Consider the following 22,166-nt stretch of genomic DNA (forward strand, 5'->3'; position numbering starts at 1 on the left):
GCCCACTGTGCCAGCGGGCACATGCTGGCACCCCACGCCTGGCACACAAATGCCCCCCTTCCTCCCCCCCCGCTGCCCAGCTGGAGCGGGGCGGCTGCAGAGGCAGACGCAGGCACACGGATGGATGTGCACACAGACTGCACCCATGGAGCCTGCTGCCTCACTCACCCCCGACGCTGTCACACAGCTTCAGGGACACACAGACAGTGTCACATACACGTACACATCCCTTGGTCTTTATTCCCCATGCCTGGTCCAGCCCGTGTGAGGCCCCTGTCTCCATGGGCGCATGGAGGATTGTACATGTAGGGCACAGTAGGTCCAGGAGAGCAAGCTAGGCAATGCCACTTTGCTCTTCCTATCCTCTCCCTCCATTCTCACCTACCCAGGCACTCCCTTGCTGGATGCCAGGCCAACCCTTTTCTATCTGCACGTTCTACCCAGCACATGGCAGCTGATGTCTCTGGGTCACCCCCAGCCTGACTCTGGCAGCTCCTGGGGCCACAAGGCAGAAGTGGACAGGAATGGACACTGCCTCCCGGGAGCTGCAAGTTGCCAGCACAGATACGGCCCCTCCAGCCATGACATTTATCTGTAAGCCCAGAGCACTGACATGGTGCAGATGAAACCTCCAGGCTGGCTGGGCTGTCACGGGGGTTATCCTGCTGCCTGCCGGCCGATGGGTTTACACTGACAAGATTTATTGTCACGGTGGCTGAGGTGCTGCCAGTGCCTCACTACCTGCTCCTTTTGCAAGGCTGTGCTGCCTGCCTGGGGTGCTGTGAGAGTTATCAGTGACACCTCACCAAGCAGCTGTTGGCAGAGTGGGTCCCCGGGACTGATAAGAGCCAGACATGACCTTCAGCTCCCTCCTGCCAGGCCGATGGGTCCTCTGCCTGTCCATTGCAGGATGCCTCACCCAGCCTCTCACCACTGCAGCAGGCTGTGGGAGGATGCTGGTCCTTAAGCTGGACCAGGCTGAGCAGAGCACACATTTGTGCTGCCAGAGGTTTGCTGACAATGCTGGCAGCATGGCTCTTGTCAGGGCTTGGCATCTTTGCTGCTGTCCTGTGTGGTGTGAGCCCTCCTGCATGGAGTAACAGCAGGCAGGATGGCTGGGACAGGAGCAGGGAGAAGTTCCTGAACCTACAACCTGACCCCAGTACCATGTGGAACCAGGCAGAGCATCTACAGGAGGCGGGGTTTTGTGCAGCCCCTCTCCCAGTGCGACGTTAGCTGGGCAGGAGGTAATTCATCTCCAGGGCACAAACTGCCCTAGTCTCTCAACCACACCATGCCTGCCCCCTTGTCCCAGTCCCCAGCACTGATTTCCCTGGGGCCAGCAGGGATTGTCCTAAGCCACCTGGTGCAGTCAGACAGGGGTTGAACCAGGCTAAATCCCAGAGCAGTGGGAGGGAAAGCCACCTGCCAGCACCATTTCCTGACCCAGCATTAAATGCATAAGCCCTGCACAGCTCCCTTACCGCCCTGCTTCATCCCGGCTCCTATCTCTTCTTCTTCCCTCCAGCCACTGACCCTCTGGTGATGCTGGAGGCTCTGTTCTCTCCGCCAACACAAATTCGACCTCAGCGTGTCAGAGCTGAAGGAAACAGCATGCAAACAAACAGCCCCAAGACCCCTCTGCACTGCCCTCCCCAGGGCCCGCTCAGGGGGTGAACAGGGGCCAGAGGCCCAGTTGGGGTGGTGGTGTAACCCATCAGCACATCAGGAGCCTGAGTGAAGTGGGGTGATCACAGCCCAGCGGGAAAGGGCTCGTTAATAGCTGAGCCCTTTTAGTAGAGATTAGGGAGCTGTGTGGCTTTGATCTTTGATTGCCAATTTGCATCTTGAAGGCGCTGGGACCTCATCCAGCCTCAGCGCAACCCTTTGTGGTTATCTCGTGGCTAATGGATTTGTTCTTAATGCTGGAGCGTGCAGGCTAAAGGCTGATTAAACTCTCTCCGCGGCACTAAATCAATGGAACAAACATGATAGGGGTTGGCTTTCCCCAGCCTGCTTGCTCCCGGCTGGAGGGGCTGATCCACAAAGCCCCCGCACTCCAGTGCCGGCAGGGGCTCCCTCCTCGGGGCTCCCAGGCAGGGGAGGAGGTGCAGGTATCAACCAGCAGGGACAAACTCGTGGCTCCTATCCCTGTATCCCCACTCTCTGCTCACCATACGAGTGGCAATAGGCTGGAGGTTCTTATGGCTGTTGGGCTATCTGCCCATCTTGGATGCTTGGGCCACATTGCCCTTGTACTGGTCTTCAGTATCTGCAGGAGCTTCCCATTCTCCCCTGCCACACAGCATGGAGCTGATAGGATCAGATGCTGAGATGCTCATCTGTGAACCTCACTTACTGAGCCATCTCTCCTCCACCAGTACTTGCCGAGTGCAGGAGATAATGGCTGCAAAAGCCATCGGTGCCAGTGTTTAATTTGCACAGACTGGCTGTGGAGGGGCAGCCAGGCAGGCTGGCTAAGCCCACTGAGCCCCCCAGTCCAGCTCCCAGCCCAAGCCAGATGAGCAATTCCTGTTCCCGGCCCACAGCAGTGTAAGGAGAGCTGGGACCCCTCCACACTGCTGCACAGCACCTCTGCCCACCTGCAATGGACCATCCTGCCACTGGCACCACTGCCAGCACTATCCCACTCCCTTCCCTGACCTCACTCCCACCTCTGCACAAAGACAGTGACAGCCATTTCGTCCCGGTCAGCATCTCCTCTGAAACCCTCCACACGGCACCAACCTGCTTCTTCCAGCAGGTTCTGTCTCCTTCATCTCACCCCAGTGTCCCCAGTCATCACTGCCCTGCCCTGCCTGCACCATGTTGCCCCCTCTCTCCTTTGATACAGGCTACTCATGCGGTCTCTGCTGCAGTGCCCGAGTGGGTGAGACAGGACATGATGCTGAGATACAGCTCCTGGAGGAGAATCCGGAGCATTATCAGCCTGGGGAGTTAATTAAGGTCATGTCAGGCGATAAGGAAACAGGATGTCAGAGCAGCAGCAGCACGGCGGGGGGGCGGGGGGGAGGGGGTCAAAGTCTGAAAAACTCCCTCTGAAAAGCAGCTCCAGCGAGACGTGGTCAGGCAGCCACGCAGGGACACGGTGGCTGTCACAGCCACATGTGTTGGGGCTCTGAGGATGGCACCACACATGCTGGGATCATATTCAACATGGCACGGGGTTGGGTGGGGATTGAGATGCAATGTGATGGTGGATGGGATGAGATGGATAGAATGGGATGGGATAAAATAGTATGAGGATTGATACGGGAATAGCAATGGGATGGGGGCTAGGCAGGGCACCTGGCTGTGCAGGGAGAGCTTGCTGAGCTGCCCTGGTTATCATCTCCTATCCTCATGCTGGAGCAATGCACCCCGGTACAACTAGCACAGTGCCGGCAGGCTGGGAATCACTGTGAGCCTCTGTCTGTAATTAGCACACGTAATTGCAGACACTCTCTGATTAGCAGGACCTCAGATCTGGGCATGCCAGGCTGCCTGACAGTGCTCATGCTGATGCTGTCTTGGACTGTTTGCCTCCTCGCTCAGTTACGGCTTCACCCCCCCGGGGCAGGCAGTGCTACGGGGCGGGAAGAGCAGGGCTGACCTGGCATGGCACAGCGAGGTGACAGAGCAGGCTTGGGATAGGGGGACAGATGCAGGGTGCACACTGCCAGTGCAAAGCCATCTCGCCTGTGTGAGCAGCTGCAGCACTCAGTGCCCTGCCTGGCCAGGCAGGAGCTGAGTTGATGTGACATAATTAATACCTGCATCAGTCTCGGCTGGATTTGCATAGTGCACTCAGTCCCAGGCTGCCCGGAAAGGTGGGTGGCTTCATGCCCTCTGTAGGTGCTGGGCAGGCCCTGCTTCTTCCACAGGGGTCACAAACACAGCACAGCCCCCGACTTGCCCCTGCATGCACTTCATCCCTCCTCATCTCCACAGCAGGGACAACTACAGACCTCCTACCCTGCCCTGCTCCAGTGCTGAAGGGCTGAAGACAGACGGAGACGCTTCCCTCTGCTGCACCATCCCTCCCTCCTTTCTTGGGCTGTGAGGAAATAGTGGGGACAGCAGCTCGGGAGTGAAGGGTTTGGAGGGCAAGCAGGGCACGGCTGAGCTGCAAATATACCCCTGCAGTGGGGAGGCAGCCCAGAATAGGGCAGGATAGGAGATCCATGGGCAGCACATCCAGCTGTGTGTGCTCTCCTGGGACACCCAGCTCTGTTCTGCCTCTGCGCCACTCACCTGGCCAAGGTGAGCACCCCCAGCCCATCCCCAGAAGGGTCTCCCAGGCTGACCCTCACCTCAGAAGGCAGAAGAGCAGGGCAGGAAAGAGCCTGTGGTGATGGTAGGGACACCAGGGTCCACTCAGGGACATGGGTGCCACTTGCAGCCCTCGTTTTGCTATGCTGTGGATGCAGACAGCAGAGGGACAGGACAGCACGGGGGTGTGTGGAATGCCAGGGCCACTTCTCCCCAGGGATGACAGACTGGTGAGATGTCCCTGTGCAGCCGAGCACAGCACCTCACCACGGCTACTGCCACTGCTGACAGATGATCCTGGCCCCGTGTGACAGATGATCCTGGCCCCGCAACACCGTGGGGACTGCGATGCTCCAGGCACAGCCAAACACAGGAGGAGACACAGGCATGTCTCCTGTCCCCCGGGATGCCTGCTGGCCCTCCACAGCCACTGTCACTGACGTGCCTCACCCGTGCCTGACCTCAGTGCCTGCAGCACCCACGGGGCCGGCAGCACCCACTGCTCAGCTCATCCTGGGGACACGGTGTCATGGCCACTAGTTGTGCCTGTGATGGGGTCAGGGTGGGGGCCGTGGCCTGATTGCAGAGCCCCAGCTGAGCATGGCTGGCTCAGTCAGAGCTGCATGGCCTTCCAGCAAGCCGGGCATAGGAATGAAAGGGCTAATGAGAGGGCTGATGAGTTGCTGGCTGGCTGGTCAGCAGTTAACGAGTAATCAGGGGCTCTGGTCTCACAAAGTGTGTGGCCTCCTCTCCCCTCCCGCCCTGCATGTCCTGGAGGCTGGTGACCAGGAGTGAGTCCTCTCAGCTCCTGTTCCACTCTCAGGGGACAGTCTGGCTCACCACTCCACCTGAACTCCCCAGTGCAGTAGGGTCTCTGACCCCAGTGGAACATAGCACCTGTAGGTCCTTCCAGCCTCTGACTTTCCTGTCTCCCCAGTTCCTCCTGTGTTTGCCTTCCCAGTCTGGAAGGAGCTTTTTCTTCTGCCGGAAGAAAACCTGTGGACTCTCCAGCAGAGCTTAGCCAGCACTTAACAGCCATTCAGGTGCAAAGTGTGCTTCGGATGGCAGCTGTTGCCTGTGCCTGAAGAGTGGCACTGCGAGCTGGGGGTGCCTTTGCAGAGAGGCTCTCCCATCGTGTGGCAGGATGCTTAAGGATGAGCCATTTAGGCAGATGTGCCTCCTGGGGACAGGCAAGAATAGGACCCCCGAATCCCACTGGGTCAGGGTGCAGGGCCAGTCTTACCACCCAAGACTAGCAGCATGGCACCATCTGCCCTGGCTCCGTGGCGGGGCCGTCTTCACCTCCTGCTCGCTGCTGGCACAGTGATGCAACTGTGGGTGGATGAGGCCGGCAGCGCCCTGCCTGGAACCACTGCTGGCGCAGCACAGCGGGGCACGGCTCAGAGCACAGAGGGAAGGTTTTGCAGTGTAAGCAGGGGACAGCCACCCGCAGAAAGGCGCCAGGAGCTGCAGGGAAGCAGCTCAAGCATGAGCCTGACTCTGCTCCCCTGCTGTGAAGCCCTGGCTGGCATTCCTTCCTTTCACAGACCTTGCAGAGCTAGGCTTGTGGCGAAGGTGCTGCCGCTCTCCTGCCCTTGCATCCTTGCCATGCAGCCTGTACAGGGGGTGTGCCTTGTGGACCAGCTTGCTACCCCCTCCCTGGCTGCACGTTGGGGCAACGCCTGGAAGAAAAGGCCAGTGACCTGCAAGGAACAGGTTAGAGAGATGTGTGTTCTCCCCTGTTGCACAATTAACCTTGGGAAGATTTTCCTCCTTTCGTGCATGAAACAAAATTTGGCAGGATGCTCTGACCACAGGGACTCACTGCTTCTTCTCCAGCAAAGCCCCATCTACATCTGGCGAAGGAATAACCTCAGAGCATCCCCGAGTGCACAGCTGGGGAGAGGCCACACTGGGTCAGGCAGGAAAACCTAGCGGGGCTTGGTCTGCACTTCCCCATGCAGTGAGCACCTTCAGCATTGTGCTCCTGGTGCTGGTCCCCTCCTCACCAGCCCCCAGAGCCACGTGGCCATGTCCCTCTGTGACACCATCATCCCTGCCCGCAGGCCCTGTTCATAGAATCATAGAATCAGCCAGCTCGGAAGAGAGCTCCAAGCTCAGCCAGCCCAACCTAGCACCCAGCCCTGGCCAATCAACCAGACCATGGCACTAAGTGCCCCAGCCAGGCTTGGCTTCAACACCTCCAGGCATGGTGACTCCACCACCTCCCTGGGCAGCCCATTCCAATGCCAATCACTCTCTCTGACAACAACTTCCTCCTCACATCCAGCCTAGACCTCCCCTGGCACAACTCCAGACTGTGTCCCCTTCTTCTGGTGCTGCTTGCCTGGCAGCAGAGCCCAACCCCACCTGGCTACAGCCTCCCTTCAGGCAGCTGCAGACAGCAATGAGCTCTGCCCTGAGCCTCCTCTGCTGCAGGCTGCACATCCCCAGCTCCCTCAGCCTCTCCTCACAGGGCTGTGCTCCAGGCCCCTCCCCAGCCTTGCTGCCCATTTCTGGACACCTTCCAGCACCTCAACATCTCTCTAGAATTGAGGGGCCCAGAACTGGACACAGCACTCAAGGTGTGGCCTGAGCAGTGCTGAGCACAGGGGCAGAGGAACCTCCCTTGTCCTGCTGCCCACACTGCTCCTCAGCCAGCCCAGGATGCCATTGGCTCTGCTGCCCACCTGGGTACCCTGGCTCATGTTCAGCTATTCTCTACCAGTACCCCCAGGTCCCTTTCTTCCTGGCTGCTCTCAGCCACTCTGTCCCCAGCCTGTAGTGCTGCTTGGAGTTGTTGTGGCCAAAGTGTAGAACCCTGCCCTTGGCCTTGTTAAATCTCATCCCACTTGAACCTCATAAATTTCATCATTATTCTGGTCTTGAACACATAAATGCCCAGGCAGGAACATCCATCTCCCCTGCCAGGCACCTGTGTGCTGGCAGCAGCCCCTAAATCCCCTGCCTGGACTCTGCCCACCACCTCTGGCAGCTTGCCTCTCCCACTCCATCCCCCAGCCTAGCTGGAACCTCAGCCCATCCTTTCCGCCGCGCAAGCCCAAGGCTCCCCAGCATCTTCCCAGCTATTTGTTATTGGGAAAAGGGGGAAAGACGTTTTCTGACAATTATTGTTTTTTCCACCTGACTGGCTGCACACTTGTTAATTTTTTCCCCCCCCTTTAATGTGTGAGCAGTGTCAACGGCAGCTGCATGTGAAATGACTCCACAGACAGCCCTATCTGCGGGTCCCTGGCTGGCTTTCAGCGCTCGCACCGCAAGCACTGCCTTCTATAAATAAAGGCCTATATCTCATCAATGGCAGAACAGCAGAGCTTTATATAGTCGTCTTACATAAAACCGTCTCTCTTTATGGGCTTCAAACCATTTGCGTCACTTAGTGCAGCTCCGTAAACCTCCTGCTCCAGCTGCTCCCCCCCGTGGAGGGAGACCCGGCACAGCTGCCCTGTGTCCTGCGACTGCCGGCAGGGAGCCCCGGGGTCCCCGCTCTGCCTGGGACTGCCCTCACATCCTTCCCACAGGGCCAGGTGGCAGCTGTCTCCTTGTCTCCCCGGCCTGCCATCTTGGCACATGCCTCCCTGGCCTTGGCACCAAGTGCTGGCATGGCAGCTGGCACTGCCAGGCGCCCAGTGTCTGGGGACGGCTGGCCACAGGCCAGTGCCACACACCCTGCCCTTGTCATCCTCCGTCACTGCCATGGGTCCTTGTGGCAGCACAGGCAGGGATAATGGGAGGTGGCACTCCATCCTCCATTGCTTGGGAATCAGGGACTTGCGGGCATGGGGTGACCAGGGGCATGGCACCAGGCTGGGAGCATTGGCTGGCCTCCAGCAGCTCTGGCTCTGACATGCAGGGGCAAGGAGCCCATCCACTGGCATTCTAGCCCACTCCCCAGTGAGAACCTGGCACAAGGGATGCCGGGAGTGCCCCCACAACCATGGGGCATAGCTTATAGTTCCAGCCACACGAAGGCTCTTGTGGTCCCTGGGGACCCCAGCTCCAGATGGCAAAGCCTGCTCCTCTGGCTCGCCACTGGTGCCCGCCCACATGCACCGATGTGTCACAGAGGGGACAGGGACTCATGCAGAGGCTGCAGCAATACCTGCCTGCAGAGAGGCAACTGACACCCTGGCTAGCATCACAGAGCTGCAGAGACCATGATGACAAGCTTTTATTTGACTTGTGCCACCCCAGTGAGCTACCCATGGGGGGGTAGGCCAAAGACGGAAGAACAGGGAGCAAACAGCATTGTGGCACTGGGAACTGTGGTACATTCTGCCCATGGGACCCCTGCCATGGATGACATTGGCACCAAGGGTGAGGCCATAGCAGTGCCTTGATAACTACAGTGCCACACAATGTCTAACCTTGCTGCCGGCACAGGGCATCTGCACCCCAGCCACTTCTATTCCATGCCCAGAGCCTCCATGCCCACTATGCTGCATTGCACCACATAAGCCCCTGCACCCTTGACCCAGTCACCCTGCATACCATTAGCCCCACAGCACTATGTCCTCACCACCCTATAGCTCCACAGCACTGTGGCCCCATGCAATGGCAAGCACCCACTCCCAGGACCATGTGCCCTGGGGATGTCTCAGCCCTATTCCTCCTGCAGCCACCCGAGGTGCCCACCTTATTTTACAGTCAGCAGTGCTGGGGGCCACTGCCCCACAGACTCCCACGGGTGCCTTGGTCACAGGGAATAGCAGTGCCCTTCGATCCACCCAGCCTGGCATGTGGGACCAGTCATGTGGCACGTCCTGTGTCCCTGGGGAGCCACAACAAGCGTGGGCATCCTGGCCGCTGGCTCCCCCCGTATCGGAGACAGGCTTATTAAGTGTGTGATATTAAATTACCCAGATAAGAGCCTAAGAGCTTTTAAAGTCAATTCATTAAATATAATTATGAAGAGAGCTTTTTTATGCTCACGGTGATCTGATCTCAATCAGGGAGACGGTAGGAAAGCCGACGGCACCTCCAGCATCTCCGCTCCCCGTCGTGCTGCCTCTACAACCCCCACCCCCTGCTCCCTCCTCCCCCCTCCTGCAGGGAGCCAACACACACAGCCATGGGCCTCGCTGCCCACCCGGCTACCCTGGCACTCCTTCCCCACTGTCCCTGCTGATGCTGGTGCCACCCTGCTTGAATGAAACTAGCACGGATGTCTGCCCAGAAGAAGGGTGCTAGAGTGGAGGCAATGGGGGTGAGATGCAAGGGCTGATGGTTTTGGAGAGGAGAACAGTGGGTACATGGAGCAGCTCATGACCAAGAGCCAAGGGCGTGGGGACCTGAGCAGAAATTCTTCCCAGCTGTGAGTCCCCTTATGTGCAGGATTCGACCCCCTCTCTGTCCCCTGAGGAGCAGCCTCCTTAGGGACCTCATGATGCATCCCCACTCCCCAGGCAGGAGGGGTGCAGGAGTCCCTCCTCTCCCGCATTTATTAACTGTGCTTTGTGACAAATTTACACCTTCCAACCTGCCATGAACCACAGCCAGACTCCTTGTGTGCAGCCCAGGTGGCCCCACACCAGTCCTCTGCACTGGAACCTCTCTCTCTTTCCTTCCTCTCTGCCACAGCACAGAGTCCAGCCGCATGCAGGTCTGAGCCTGTCTTTCCCAGGCAAAACAACGGAGCCGCAACGCTCCCAACCCCCTCGGGAGCCCCACAGTCCTCCAGCCTCCCCAGACGAAAGACAGACAGATTGCGGAGACACCCAGCGCATCCCTTGCCGCGGTGCTACTGAGACACCCAGTGTCCCTTTGCCACCATGCACCAAGACCCACTGTGATGAGGGACTTTGTGGTGGGACTTCTGCCTGCAGCCAACCCCTTGCTGTCCCATAATGCACCCATGTGCTGGCACAGCCTGGGCACCTCCCGGGGCAAGGAGCAGCAGCCCGGCTGGCTAGGAGCAGGGTGGACTCTGCGCCGGGGTCTCCGCACAAGGCTTTGGCAGGGGCTGGTGGGAGCAGATACCCGCTGCTGGGAGCTGCTGGACTGACATTTATTTTTAGACGTGAATTGTATAAATTAGCATTTCTCAGTGGATTAAGCAGCAGGAATTGTGTAAAATTAAATGGCAAGGAATTGCATTGAAGTTCGCCGTTTTCTGGCACAAGCAGCGCCTCAAGCCATGCCCGGGCGGCTCATGTGTAACAGCGCCCAGGCTGCTGCCGCCGCTGCTCGGGACAGCTGCATGAGCAACCTGCAGCATGCCCGCACCACCTGGGACGCAGACCCGGGGAAACACGAACACAGTGGCCAGGCTGCAAAGATTGGGGGTGGGGGTGTCCAGACGGGCTGAAATCCCCCAGGGAGGTGGCTCAGGCACTGGGCTGGGGCTGTAGGATGTGGATCCAGGGAGCTGAGTCTAGTGACCCAAATGGGCACAGCTGGGCTCAGCCAAGAATTTCACAGGCAATGGATGTTCCAGGCTCTCCTGGGCACTGACATGACCAGTCCCAGCCAGGCCAGTCCCTGCCACAGCTGCAGCCATGCCACCCTCCAGTAGGGATGACTCTTTTTAGTAATCCATATAGCACTGCTTGACCCCAGAGCCCCTCTGTGCCCCAGTCAGGGCAGGTCCTGAAGTTCCTGGAGCTCAGTGAGCAGCTGAGGGATGCCCAGTGAGCCCTCCGTGCCCTCGGGGCACACCCAGCATTGCATGGAGGGAGAGGGGAAACAGGGTGGGCAAATGCTGGAGGCTAAGCAGGCATCAGGCAGGGCAGATGAGGAGCAACGAGTTCAGCTCTTTTACACAGTGTAAAAAGAGTCTGAAAATGTGACATTTACTAAGTACGGTTCTGGCAGAAAGGTCAGAGAGAGTCCCCACGTCAGGAGCCGCATGGGTTGCAGGGCAGACAGCGGCAGAGCTTTGCTAGGAGGGAGCAGAGGCAACAGACAGTTGCCTCCTGCTGCTCCCCGCCCCAAGGATGCCTCAGGTTGCACATGGGGTGCAGTCATGGATGCTCCCTTTGTGTTGGCACACGGTCTTTACCTTCCAGAGTCTCCTGTTGCCACCCATATTCCAGGCTCTGCCTGGAGACATGGGGCCAGCGCCAGTTCAAATAGGCACTGCTCACTCTCAGCAACCTCCCCCTCCCCCACCACCCCCAATTTCCAGCCCTGGCAGAACTGGCTTCATCAGCCACACATCAGAAACAAAAAGCTTTTTACAGGGGATACCATTCCGAGAAAGGTGCCAGGCTGCCACAGGAGTGGAGCCTTCTCCCGCAGTGACTGCCAGCCAGCAGGCGGGATGTTGCTTGCCAGCCAAGGAGGGTCACCTCTTCCCAGACCCCTGCACATCCCACCTGCTTATTCTCCCTGTCCCTGCTGGGAAGGCTCTCTCTTCCCACAGTGCCCCCTTGATGTGGTCAGCATGGGCCTGGGGCTGTGGCTGTACCAGGATGCCAGGTGTAGGGGTGAGGGTGGGCTTGAGCCATCTGCCATACTGAGCCCCAGCCCTGTGGGGATGTTTCCCAATCTCCTGCTTAATGGCACGTAAAGAGCACTATTGATTTCCCACCACACGCTTCACACCCTTGGCACTGCAGCTGTTCTTGCCCATCCAGCAAGGCTCGGTACCCGGTCCCCTCAAAAAGGCACTGGGCAGTGAGCTGGTGGGCACCAGGCAGCAGCAGGGGCAGCCTAGCCTTGTGTCCATGGGTGAAGTGGAGACTGGGGGGGCTGGAGAGCATGGCATGTTTTGGGGTGTGGGGTGAAAGAGTCTTCACTGGGGCTCTGGCATGTCCCTGTGACCCAGGGGACACATTTGTCAGCGGGGCTGCAGGGGTGCCTCGCTGCGGCTCGGGGCTGTCCCTGCCGCCTGGGGAGATTTACAGCCCAGCCTGGCTTTACTGCGTGGAAGATGCTTACGCTGGGCATTTTTCCCCCCATAGTTTCTTAATTTGCTATCCCATAAAGAATGTGGATTTGTGACGTTAAATAGGGGAAGATCATTTACCACTCACGGCTCTTACTTAAAGGATCCGCACGAGTTATTTATTGTGCGAGCACAGGCTGCAAGCGGCTGGAGACGCTCTCCAGCCTCGGTGCTGCTCCTGCTCCCAAGCAGGCAGCCAAGCTGCCGCCGGTGGCCCCACAGCTTAGCTACCCTCATGCTATAAAACTTCCAGCCTCCGGATGAAGTCCACCTCACACCCAAAGGAAAGGAAGGTCTCAAACACTCCTGCAAGTATGGATGCAGGAAAACCTTCTTCTCTTCTATGATGCCCCTGGAGACATGACCTCTGCTTCAAGGTCTGCTCATTACAGGCTAGGTTCCTTGGGACCCCCGGCCACTTGCCCCACTGGGATGTGCTACGCTCTGAGAGCCCTCCATCACTGCTGGGACATGCTGTGACTCACATATCCACCCACCACAGCGGGGGTACAAGAGCTTTCCAAGCGTAAAGGCGCGCATGAGGCCCCAGGTGGGATTGGTGAAGCCTGAAGCTCCCCATCGCAGGATGGCTGGGTGAGGGGCAGCCTGCGTGCCCCACACTGGGGACACAGCCAGCAGGCACGGGAGCACCCAATCCCACGTATCACAGCTAGAACTCAGCCTGCCTGCCAAGCAGCTCTAACTGTGTTTCAGTCATTCCCAGGAGGCACAAGGGACCAATTTGGCTCGGGTAACAAGAGTAGGAGGCTCCAGCTGCAAACAGTGTGATGCCTCTACAAGTCTCACTGTTGCCTGGCAAGACTTTGGGACCTGGTATGAGACAGAGAGAGGTCACATCTTCCCCCAGTCCTTTCCCACCTATAGTCCCAGCCCTCTCCTGCCACAGGTTCACCACTCTACTCTGGGCAAGTGAAAAGTGAAAGGGATGCTCCTTTCTGGTGACAGCCCCGATGCCTCAAAGTGCAGACTGGAGGGCTGAGCTGAGGGCAGGAGAGTGGAGGCTATGGGAGCCCTGGGCTCCCCTTCTTTGGGCCATGGGCCAAGGATCACCTGGCACTAACCATCCTCATGCCTGAAATTTTCTCCAGCATGGGGTGCCCACATACCAGATCCTGCCTGCCCAGGCATCCCCAAGGCAGAATCACAAGCAACTGAGGCAGGCAGGCCAGCTGGTCCTGCACAGCCACTTGCTGAGAAATTGGGTCCAGGTAACTGTCCTGGTGGCCACCTCCAGATGCCATGCAGCACAGCACACACCACACACTATGTCCATGCTGCAGGATACTTGTACCCAACCACAGCCAGTTGTGCTCTGCCCTGCCAATCCTCCCATTGCCATGCCTGCTGCAGCCCAGCACAAGGCTGGGCTTTTTGCCTCCCCCGAAAGCCAAAGATGTTCAGGATCCCCCAGAAGGACCCTGGGGCTGGAGCCAGTGTGGCCAAGACACGTGCAGGACTGTTCAGCACCAGAGGTCCCTGCTCCCAGCTCTGCTGAACAGCACTCCTACCCGGAAAACTCAAGCACAGAGCAGGCACAGAGTCCAGCAAAATCCGAGGAGGAGTGGGGCTGCCCCAACGCTGTCTCCTGCTCCTTCCCATTTCACTGCAGTGCCCCATGCCACCCTCTGCACAGGGCAGCCCCGCCAAAGCAGTGCTTTCTCAGGGATGGCATCACTCTGCACGGTGAGCAGGCACTGAACCGATGGGCACGAGTGAAAACAGGACATGCCGCATCAGCCATTTGCAGACCCATGGAGCCTCCCCTCCCTGGCATCCCGCACAGCCCGTGGCATTGCAGCCCCTTCCCAGCGTGGAGCGGGCTCTGGCTGCCAGCGCTGCTCCCGGGAGCGCAGCGAGCCAGCCGAGCAAAGCCCCTGGCAGCTGTGGAAAGAGGCGGCTCATTTCCAGAGTCATTACGGTCTGAAAAGGGTCCCATCAGGTATTCCGCCCGTTCAGCACATTTATTTTCCCAAACCACAGCGGGGATTTGTGATTCTAGGCTCAATATTAGCTAGAGCTGCATGCTAGTGGCACCGGGCCGGGAGCTGGCTGCTTGGGTAAGCCGTGCGCTGCTGGAGGAGGCCCTGCCAGCAAGACCTGGGCAGCGAGTGGGCACTGCTGGGCAAGCTCCCCGCTCACCCGGCTAGAGCCATGCCCCTGGAGCAGAGCAGTTCGGTGCGTCTGTGTACGTGTACACGTGCATGTGCGATGCTGGTAGCCCCCAGGTTCACACACATCCCAGTGCCACCCCCCACAAATGCAGAAAGGCTCCCCTATGTGCAAAGAGGCTGCGGCTTCTCACCCCTCTCCCAGCCACCCTTACCGTGCAAAGCACCCTGCAACGGTTCAGGGGGAAGCACAGGCTGGAGCAGGGATCTACACCACAGCTCTCCCCCTGCCTGCTGCACACTCACTCTGGTGACAGTGGAACCCTGCTCCACCTCAGCACCAGCTCCTGCCTGTGAGCCCCTCTGGCATTGGACTTGCCAGCAGCCTGTGTCCTGCGGTGCACAGCCTGACTGAGAGCTCCTACGGAGGATCCTCTCTCTCACTCTCCATGTGAAACTTGGAGGGAAACTCAGAGAGAGATGCAAACTTCAGCAGATGATGAGAGACAGGGAGCCCTGCTCCGCCAAGGTGTGGCTGGGTGGGTACCCCCCACGCCGGCAGGGGCCACCGGGGAAGCGGAGCCAGGTGTGCACTCACCACAGTGAAATCACGGGAGGAGCAGTTCTCGCCGCTGAAGTTGCAGCTCTTGAGCATGTCGTCGAGCTGGTGGCCGGTGCGGTTGACGATGTCAGCCATGTCAGGGTCAGGGTAGAGCAGGTCTGTGGCCTTGTGGCCGTCCCGGTCCTTGGGGGGTAGCCCGGTCATGTTGGCCAGGTGGAAGATGTCAGCATCGGTGAGTGCCGAGTGGCGGTAGCGGTTGATGTTGCAGATGGTGATGGCAGGGAAGACCATCTCACGGGTGGCCTCCTCATCCAGGGCCATGACGTGGGGGTGCTCCAGGTAGAGTAGTGCTGACTTGGCTGCCTGGTAGAGGAAAAAGGTGAGCGAGACCAGGAAGGCAAATGCCCAGAGGGTCTGCCGCACACCCAGCTGCCCCGACCGGCAGATATGTCCCAGGCCGTGCAGTGTGCTGGCGCTGGCGAAGGCAGCCAGGTCCCGGGAACGAGGCTGGGCAGGCTCCTCTATCAGGCTCTCCTTATCCCCTTCTTCTTTCTCCTTCTGCTTCTCATCCTCCTCGGCAAATTTGATTTTACACACGATCTCAATTGGCATCTGCCCCGCACGGCCGGCGTGCTCAGCCAGTGAGCTGCCCTCTGGCACGGGCACCAGCCGAGAGCCCGGCCAGGTGCTGGCAGGGGGCTTGGGTCCCCCCCAAGCCCCAGCACGGCGCCGGGAGGGCCAAGCCGTCTCGAGAGGGAAGCGCAGCCCCTCTCAGCAGCTCCGAGCCGCCGCTTCCCTCTTGTCTCAGTAGTCGATCGTCTCCTTGTGCCTTCGCTTATCAGCACAAATACAGCTGTCAAAAACCCCTCTCTCTCCTCTCTCTCACTCCGTCTCTCTGCCTCTCTTCTTCTCTCCTCTCTGGTTAAGACCCCAGCAGATACAGGCAGCATTTAGGCATCATGTGCTAATAAAATCCAGGGAATACTTAATAATTCAAGACATGTCAACATTATTTCATCGTCAAATAAAGAGTGAGCGCCAGAGAAAAGAGGCAGTGTGAAGGGCCCTGCGCCTCCGGGGCAGGGAGCCGCGCTGTGCCCTCTCCCCAGCCCCAGCTTCCAACTGCTGGCGGAGCCACTTGTTTGAATGGCTTCTGAGCTGCTGGAGCCGTGCCGTGCCGGGCTGTGCCGAGTGGTACCGAGCCGAGACGAACTGTGCCGTGCCGTGCTGTGCTGTGCTGTGCTGTGCCGTGCCTTGCCGTTCCGTTCCGTTCCGTTCCGTTCCGTGCAGTGTCGAGCCGAGGAGAGCCGAGCCGAGCCGAGCCGTGCCGTGCCGTGCCGAGCCGAGCCGAGCCGAGCCGTGCCGTGGCGGGCGGAGCACGGAGCCTGCCCCACGCTGCCCCTGCCGTCGCCGCGCTCGCCGCCTCGCCCCGCCGTGCCCTGCCGGCCCGTGCGCCCCCGGGGCAGAGCGCGGCTCGGCTCGGCGCGGCTCGGCGGAGGCGGGCAGCCTGCGGGCAGCTCGCCCGGCGGCCCCCTCCTGCTCGCCCGCCTGCGGACTCCTCCTGCCTCGGCGACTCCCTGGCCGTTAACTGCCTCCCTGCCACGGCCCGCCGAGCCTCGCCGGCCCTGATCCCGGACACAGCCCCGCCGAGCCCCGGCCTCTGCGGGAGCAGGACTGGAGACGGGGCGCCGGGGGTGCCCGTTCCCGCGCCCTGCGCTCTGTACTCCTGCGTGCTCCGCAGCCGGGAGGGCGGCAGCATCGCCACTCACCCCCCGTGTCTCATCCCGTTCCCCGCTGCGCCTGCTGTGCGCCCGGGCTGAGCTCCCCCAGCCTCATTTCTGCCCCCCCTCCGCGCCGTCCCCACTGCTCCTGCTGCACACCAGGCTCCACGCTGCCCCACGGCAGCGCACAAGAAGTGGGAGTCACCTCAGACAGGGACCGGCTGTTTTGAAAAGGTTGAGCCGGGATCACCCTTCCTCTCTCCTGTTCCGTTGAGCCCCTGCCCACCCCGGGCTCGGCGCTGCTCCCTGCACAGCACACGCATTTGCCCCTGTGCACGGCCCCACGCGGAGGACCCGACTGCCCCTCACGCCCCTACTGCCCCGTCCTGCCTGCAGCACTGGGACTCTGCCCGCATGGCGTGGCAGGCTCCAAGCTGAGAGGAGGTTATGGGTTCACCCTATGGCACCAGCCACTCAACTACACGGAGCCTGGATCTGGCTGCTCCCATGGACAGCATCTTCTGCCAGCTTCCTGCCTCAGTTTCCCTGCTTTCTGCTGAAAAGGCTGAGTCAGACCCCTCACCCACAAGCCAAGCAACCCTCTGCGACCCTGCCTAACAGCACAGAGGTAGGAGAAACACCAGCTCTCTACCTCCAGAATGAGCCCAGCATCGGGTACTTCCCACAGCAGACACAGCTCTGCTGGGGAGGTGTGTGCCTTGCCAGCAAGACAGGGTCCCCGGAGGACAAGCGATGACACAGCTGCCCACGGAGCTCGACAAGAGGTCTCGCCTCTCTCTGGGGACTGCTCCGCAGGTCAGCCTGACCTTCACTGTGCTGCCAATGCCAACGGCAAATCTCTCCCCAGTCGTCCGGCAAGTGCACACGCATCTTCAATCTTCCCATCGATCTGTGCATGGCACACATGTTCCTGCCTCTGCGTGGGTCAATACAGCATGATAGGCTGCCTCCGGCTGCGAGCACGCACAGCCCCAGCCGCCCACTTCGCCCTGACCAGCAGGCGGGGTGCGCACGTGCCTGCCCCCTGTCCCCAGCTCCGAGAGGCACACGGCGGGCAGGGGGCTGCACGCAGCTGCCACCACCGCGGGCTGTCCCGGCCGCGCAGCCACCAACCCCGGGCTGCTTCTGCTTGGGGGATGCGTGGCCCGGTGAAGACTGCGGGCAGCAGGGGCTTGATCCTGTGGCAAGGAGATTCGGCAGTGCAAGGCAGTGGCTTGTCTTGGGTCTTTGGTCTGCAGAGCCTTGTGTGAAGTCCTTGCCTGTTTCTCTCAGTGCCACGGCGGTGAAAGTCAGTTGATTTGCCAAGCAGGTCCACCCTGTAAGACCAGATCCTGAAGTACAGTGCAAACTGAGCTGTGTGTGTGAAACTGGCAGAAGCCAAATGTCCTCTGGTGCTGGACAGATATGGCATGGGAGTAGGGCTGCCTCTTGGCTTCCTGCACAGCCCTGGTCCCCACACCGTGGGACCACAGATCCCAGTTTCTCTCTGAGCATCTTTGGCTCCATTAGAAACTGGCGTCCTGGTTGGGGACATTTCTCCTCACTCACAGCACAGTCCCCTCCTGCGTGAGCAGAGACGTGTCCTCTCCCTGCTCCTCTCTTGCCTCTGGGGGCAAGCAGGGGAAACCTCTGCAGTTCCATGGTCCTAGCTGGCCACTTGGCAAGCATAAGGAAAGTCTGTGGATTTGTGACCATCAGCACTGGGGCAGAAGTCACACTTGGGAGAGACAATCCTTTGGAGGGGCAGAGAACAAGGAAGCAGCACTGCTGGAAGGGGAGGCAGCAGGACTTAGGGACTGCTTTCTCCTGGGGCCAGACTAGACCATGAACACAGCACCAGCTGAGAACAGCCAGCGGTGCCACTTGGCAGCACAACTCTGGCTCACTGTTCTCCACTGAAGCCTCCCACCTGTGGCTGAGCATGACATGCCTGTGCCCAGGAGCCACAAGGCAGTGAGAAGCAACTAGACTACGAGTTGGACTGTCCACCCTTCCACAAGGCCAGATACAGCTGCAGAGCCTGTGTGTCCTCTGCTGCTCCCACACCCCGCTCTTGGGTCGGATGCTAACAGCCGGGAGAAACCTGCCATCCCAGACTCTGGAGTGCCAGCTTCACCAGCCACTGTGCAAGAAGGCTCACAGAGTGTGAGATCCAGCCAAGGAAAATGGGGGTGCCCCCTGCTTGCCTCTGCACCTCCAGCCCGGAGAGATGCTGAGTGGTGGGGGCTTGGCGCGGGGCCCACGCGCTGCACTCAGAGGATGGGGGAGGCTGCCAGTGCCAGGAAAGACAGGACTAGAATTCAAAATGATGTTGACAAATCGGAGAAATGGCCTGAAAACAATCAGATCCAATTCAAAAGGACAAGCGCCAAGAGCTGAGCTGGGGTGGGAAGCAAATCTGCCCAGCAAGTGGAGGGTGAGCAGCTAGAGGGCAAGGCTGCCAGGCAGGCAGGAGGGCAGGGCAAAGCCCAAGCTCAACAATGGGCAGCAGCATCAATTTGTCCGGGTTTAACACCAGCACCCAAGACAATCTCAGGCAGATAAAAGAGGCATGCAGAGGACCAAGCTCCCCCAGGCAGGATGCAGTGTGCAGGTGCAGTTATCAATAGGTGCAGAAGAAGCACCTCGAAATGCCCAGGAGCTAGGCAGCTACTTGCAAGAGCAGCTGGGAGCCAGGGGAAAAATAAGCCAGAATAAGCCTTATTCACTTGGGATATGGGATCTGCCAGTGTAATACAGGATGTCTGGCTGCACTGCAACTGCACTGAGCTTGGTGGACAGGAGGACGTTGCTCAGGGCTGCATGAGAAGGAGCATCATTCACAAGGCATCTGAAGCACTCGCTGATGGCAAGGCCTCGGTAGGAGCCTTGTGCCCGGCCCCGGACTGCACGTCAAGAAAAATCCAGACTAATTGGAAAGAGTAGAGAGGATGGCAATAAGAGAGAGCAGTGCTGGAGACTGGCTGGAGGCACCGGGGGCTTGGGTGAGAGCAGAGTGCACTGTGAGGCCGAATCCATAGACAAAACAACTGCTGTGAGCAGGGAAGGAAGGAAGGAAGGAAGGAAGGAAGGAAGGAAGGAAGGAAGGAAGGAAGGAAGGAAGGAAGGAAGGAAGGAAGGAAGGAAGGAAGGAAGGAAGGAAGGAAGGAAGGAAGGAAGGAAGGAAGGAAGGAAGGGGCTTTCTGCAATGTCAGGACCCTGACACCCCAGAAAATAGCAGGGCTTACATAAAGTCTCCATGCAGGGGAAGCCAGCCCACAGCTTGGAGGAGTGTTTGGTGGGCTGATCCTGCTGTGGTGCCCTTCAGCACCCTCATGATGGTTCACTCCTCTGAGACAGTCTCACTCTGTTTCTATTCTCGGGCCAACCTCCGTGAGGGTTTGCTTGAGGTTTCCTTGGCTTGTCACCGAGCTGATGGACAGGCTACCTGCTGTACCTGGGGCACTGTGGTGAGCCTACCCTCTCAGCCATCCTTCAGGGCTGCAGCTCCTCTGCACGGGCTCACAGGGTCAGGCTGGGGGCAAGAAAGGGTCCCCTCTGGAGACAGCCTGGCTGGGTGGAACACACGGATGATGGGACAGTTGCAGCTCCAGGCAGGCAGCGGGGACTTGCCTGAGGGGGCACTCACAGCAAACAATCCTCACCTAATGACTTCCTAGTCCAAGCTGTCTGGGGCCTGGATTGTGATCGCTGGGCAATTCTGCCACCAGCTTAAGCCTGTGAGCTGGCTGCCTCCTCTTCCTCACCAGCTCCACAGGCTCTGGAGACAATGCTGGCTGCAGCCCTGCACACGCAGGGAAGCAGGTTTGGGGTGATCATTAATTTTGATCTAACTGAAGGAAACGTGACTGCAGAGTCCAGGTGCCACAGTGCTTGGCTCTTCCTTGCACTGGTCAGATCCTCAGAGACCCTTGGAAGCTTGGCAGCTTAACAAGCACAGCCTCCTCCCCCAGCCTCCCCAGCATGCTTCTGGTGCCTGCCCAGTAGGTTGGACTCCACGGGGAGGGTGGTGACTGCCTTGGCTGTGGGGAGGTGTGGGATGGTGAGATGTCAATTCCAGTTATGGGAGAGTGGGGCTGGTGACTGTGTGATGAGCATGCTGGGCACCACTGCCTGTTGTGGAACCAGGTGTGGGGTGGCCCTGGGAGTGTAATGCTGCTGGCACCCGACCCTCCAAAATGTCCACACTGTCCTCCTGCAGGACAGTGAGTGGGCTGGAAATGGTGTTGGGGGGAACTATATTCACCAGGGCAGGAAGCAAATCAGTTACTATGAACACCATTGCCAGCTCCACTACACTGAGATCATAGAATCAGTCAGCTTGGAAGAGACCTCCAAGCTCATCCAGCCCACCCTAGCACCCAGCCCTAGCCAATCAACCAGACCATGGCACTAAGTGCCTCATCCAGGCTTGGCTTCAACACCTGCCTCTGCCCACCCATCCAGCCTGTCCAGGTCCCTCTGCAGGGCTCTCCTACCCTCCAACAGCTCCACAGCTGCTCCTAGCTTGATGTCATCTACAAACTTACTGCTGCTGGACTCAGTCCCCTGCTCCAGATCATCAATAACGATATTGAACAGGAGATGGAGAAGATGGCAGCTTCAGCACTACAGCCCAACCTTGCCAATGGCCCTGGTGGCTGTGCCAGGCTGGGCTACCCAACTGGTGGGGAGGTGAACTGCTGTTTAGTCCACAGCAGCAGATGCCATGTCAGCCAAGGCTGGCAGATGCATCAGTGATGCAGCACCCCATTAACATGCTGACCCTATTTACGTAAACTACCCCCATTAAACACAGTACTTTATTAAATGCTTTAACCCAATTAAGTGCAACACCTTAATTAATGCAACACCCCAATTAGGGATAACACTCCCATTCAATTTATTCCTTCATTAAGCGCAAAACCTCAATTACAGACTCTCTTTTGTAAGCTGTGTGCACAAACTTGCCCAAGGTGCCCTGGGCACCTTCTTGCTCTTGCTAGAAAACTGGTGCTGGGCTTATGAGACTTTTAGGATCCTGACCTCCAAGAATTTGAGGAGTGGGTTTCAGGAGGATCTGTTTGCAAGAGCATCTGCTGTGGACCAGAGGATAATGTCTGCCTGCATTGAAGCTGATTAGATCCCATGGACTCTCAGTGGGGTAATGGTTCAAATCATAGAATCATAGAATCGTGGAACCAGACAGGTTAGAAGAGACCTCCAAGCTCATCCAGTCCAACCTAGCACCCAGCCCCATCCAGTCAACCAGGCCATGGCACTAAGTGCCCCAGCCAGACTTTGCTTGCATGCCTCCAGGGATGGCAACTCCACCACCTCCCTGGGCAGCCCATTCCAATGCCAATCACTCTCTCTGACAACAACTTCTCCTAACATCCAGCCCAGACCTCCCCTGACACAACTTGAGACTGTGCCACCTTGTTCTGTTGCTGCTTGCCTGGCAGCAGAGCCCAACCCCACCTGGCTGCAGCCTCCCTTCAGGTAGTTGTAGACAGCAATGAGGTCTGCCCTGAGCCTCCTCTTCTGCAGGCTGCACACCCCCAGCTCCCTCA

At 58.9% G+C, this 22,166-nt stretch overlaps 1 protein-coding gene across 1 annotated transcript in view; it reads right to left on the bottom strand.

Annotated features, from left to right (window-relative positions):
- The window catches only part of ASIC4 (acid sensing ion channel subunit family member 4), a 30,350-nt gene extending 13,753 nt beyond the window's left edge, over positions 1 to 16,597 (bottom strand). Inside the window, exon 1 of the mRNA XM_064164432.1 lies at positions 14,909 to 16,597. Within this exon, the coding sequence (XP_064020502.1) occupies positions 14,909 to 15,484 (576 nt within the window). The 5' untranslated portion in view covers positions 15,485 to 16,597. The remainder of the gene's footprint in view (positions 1 to 14,908) is intronic.
- Positions 16,598 to 22,166: the final 5,569 nt, after the last annotated feature.

The sequence above is a fragment of the Pogoniulus pusillus genome, chromosome 2 (genome assembly GCF_015220805.1).
Source record: "Pogoniulus pusillus isolate bPogPus1 chromosome 2, bPogPus1.pri, whole genome shotgun sequence".
Lineage (NCBI taxonomy): Eukaryota > Metazoa > Chordata > Aves > Piciformes > Lybiidae > Pogoniulus > Pogoniulus pusillus.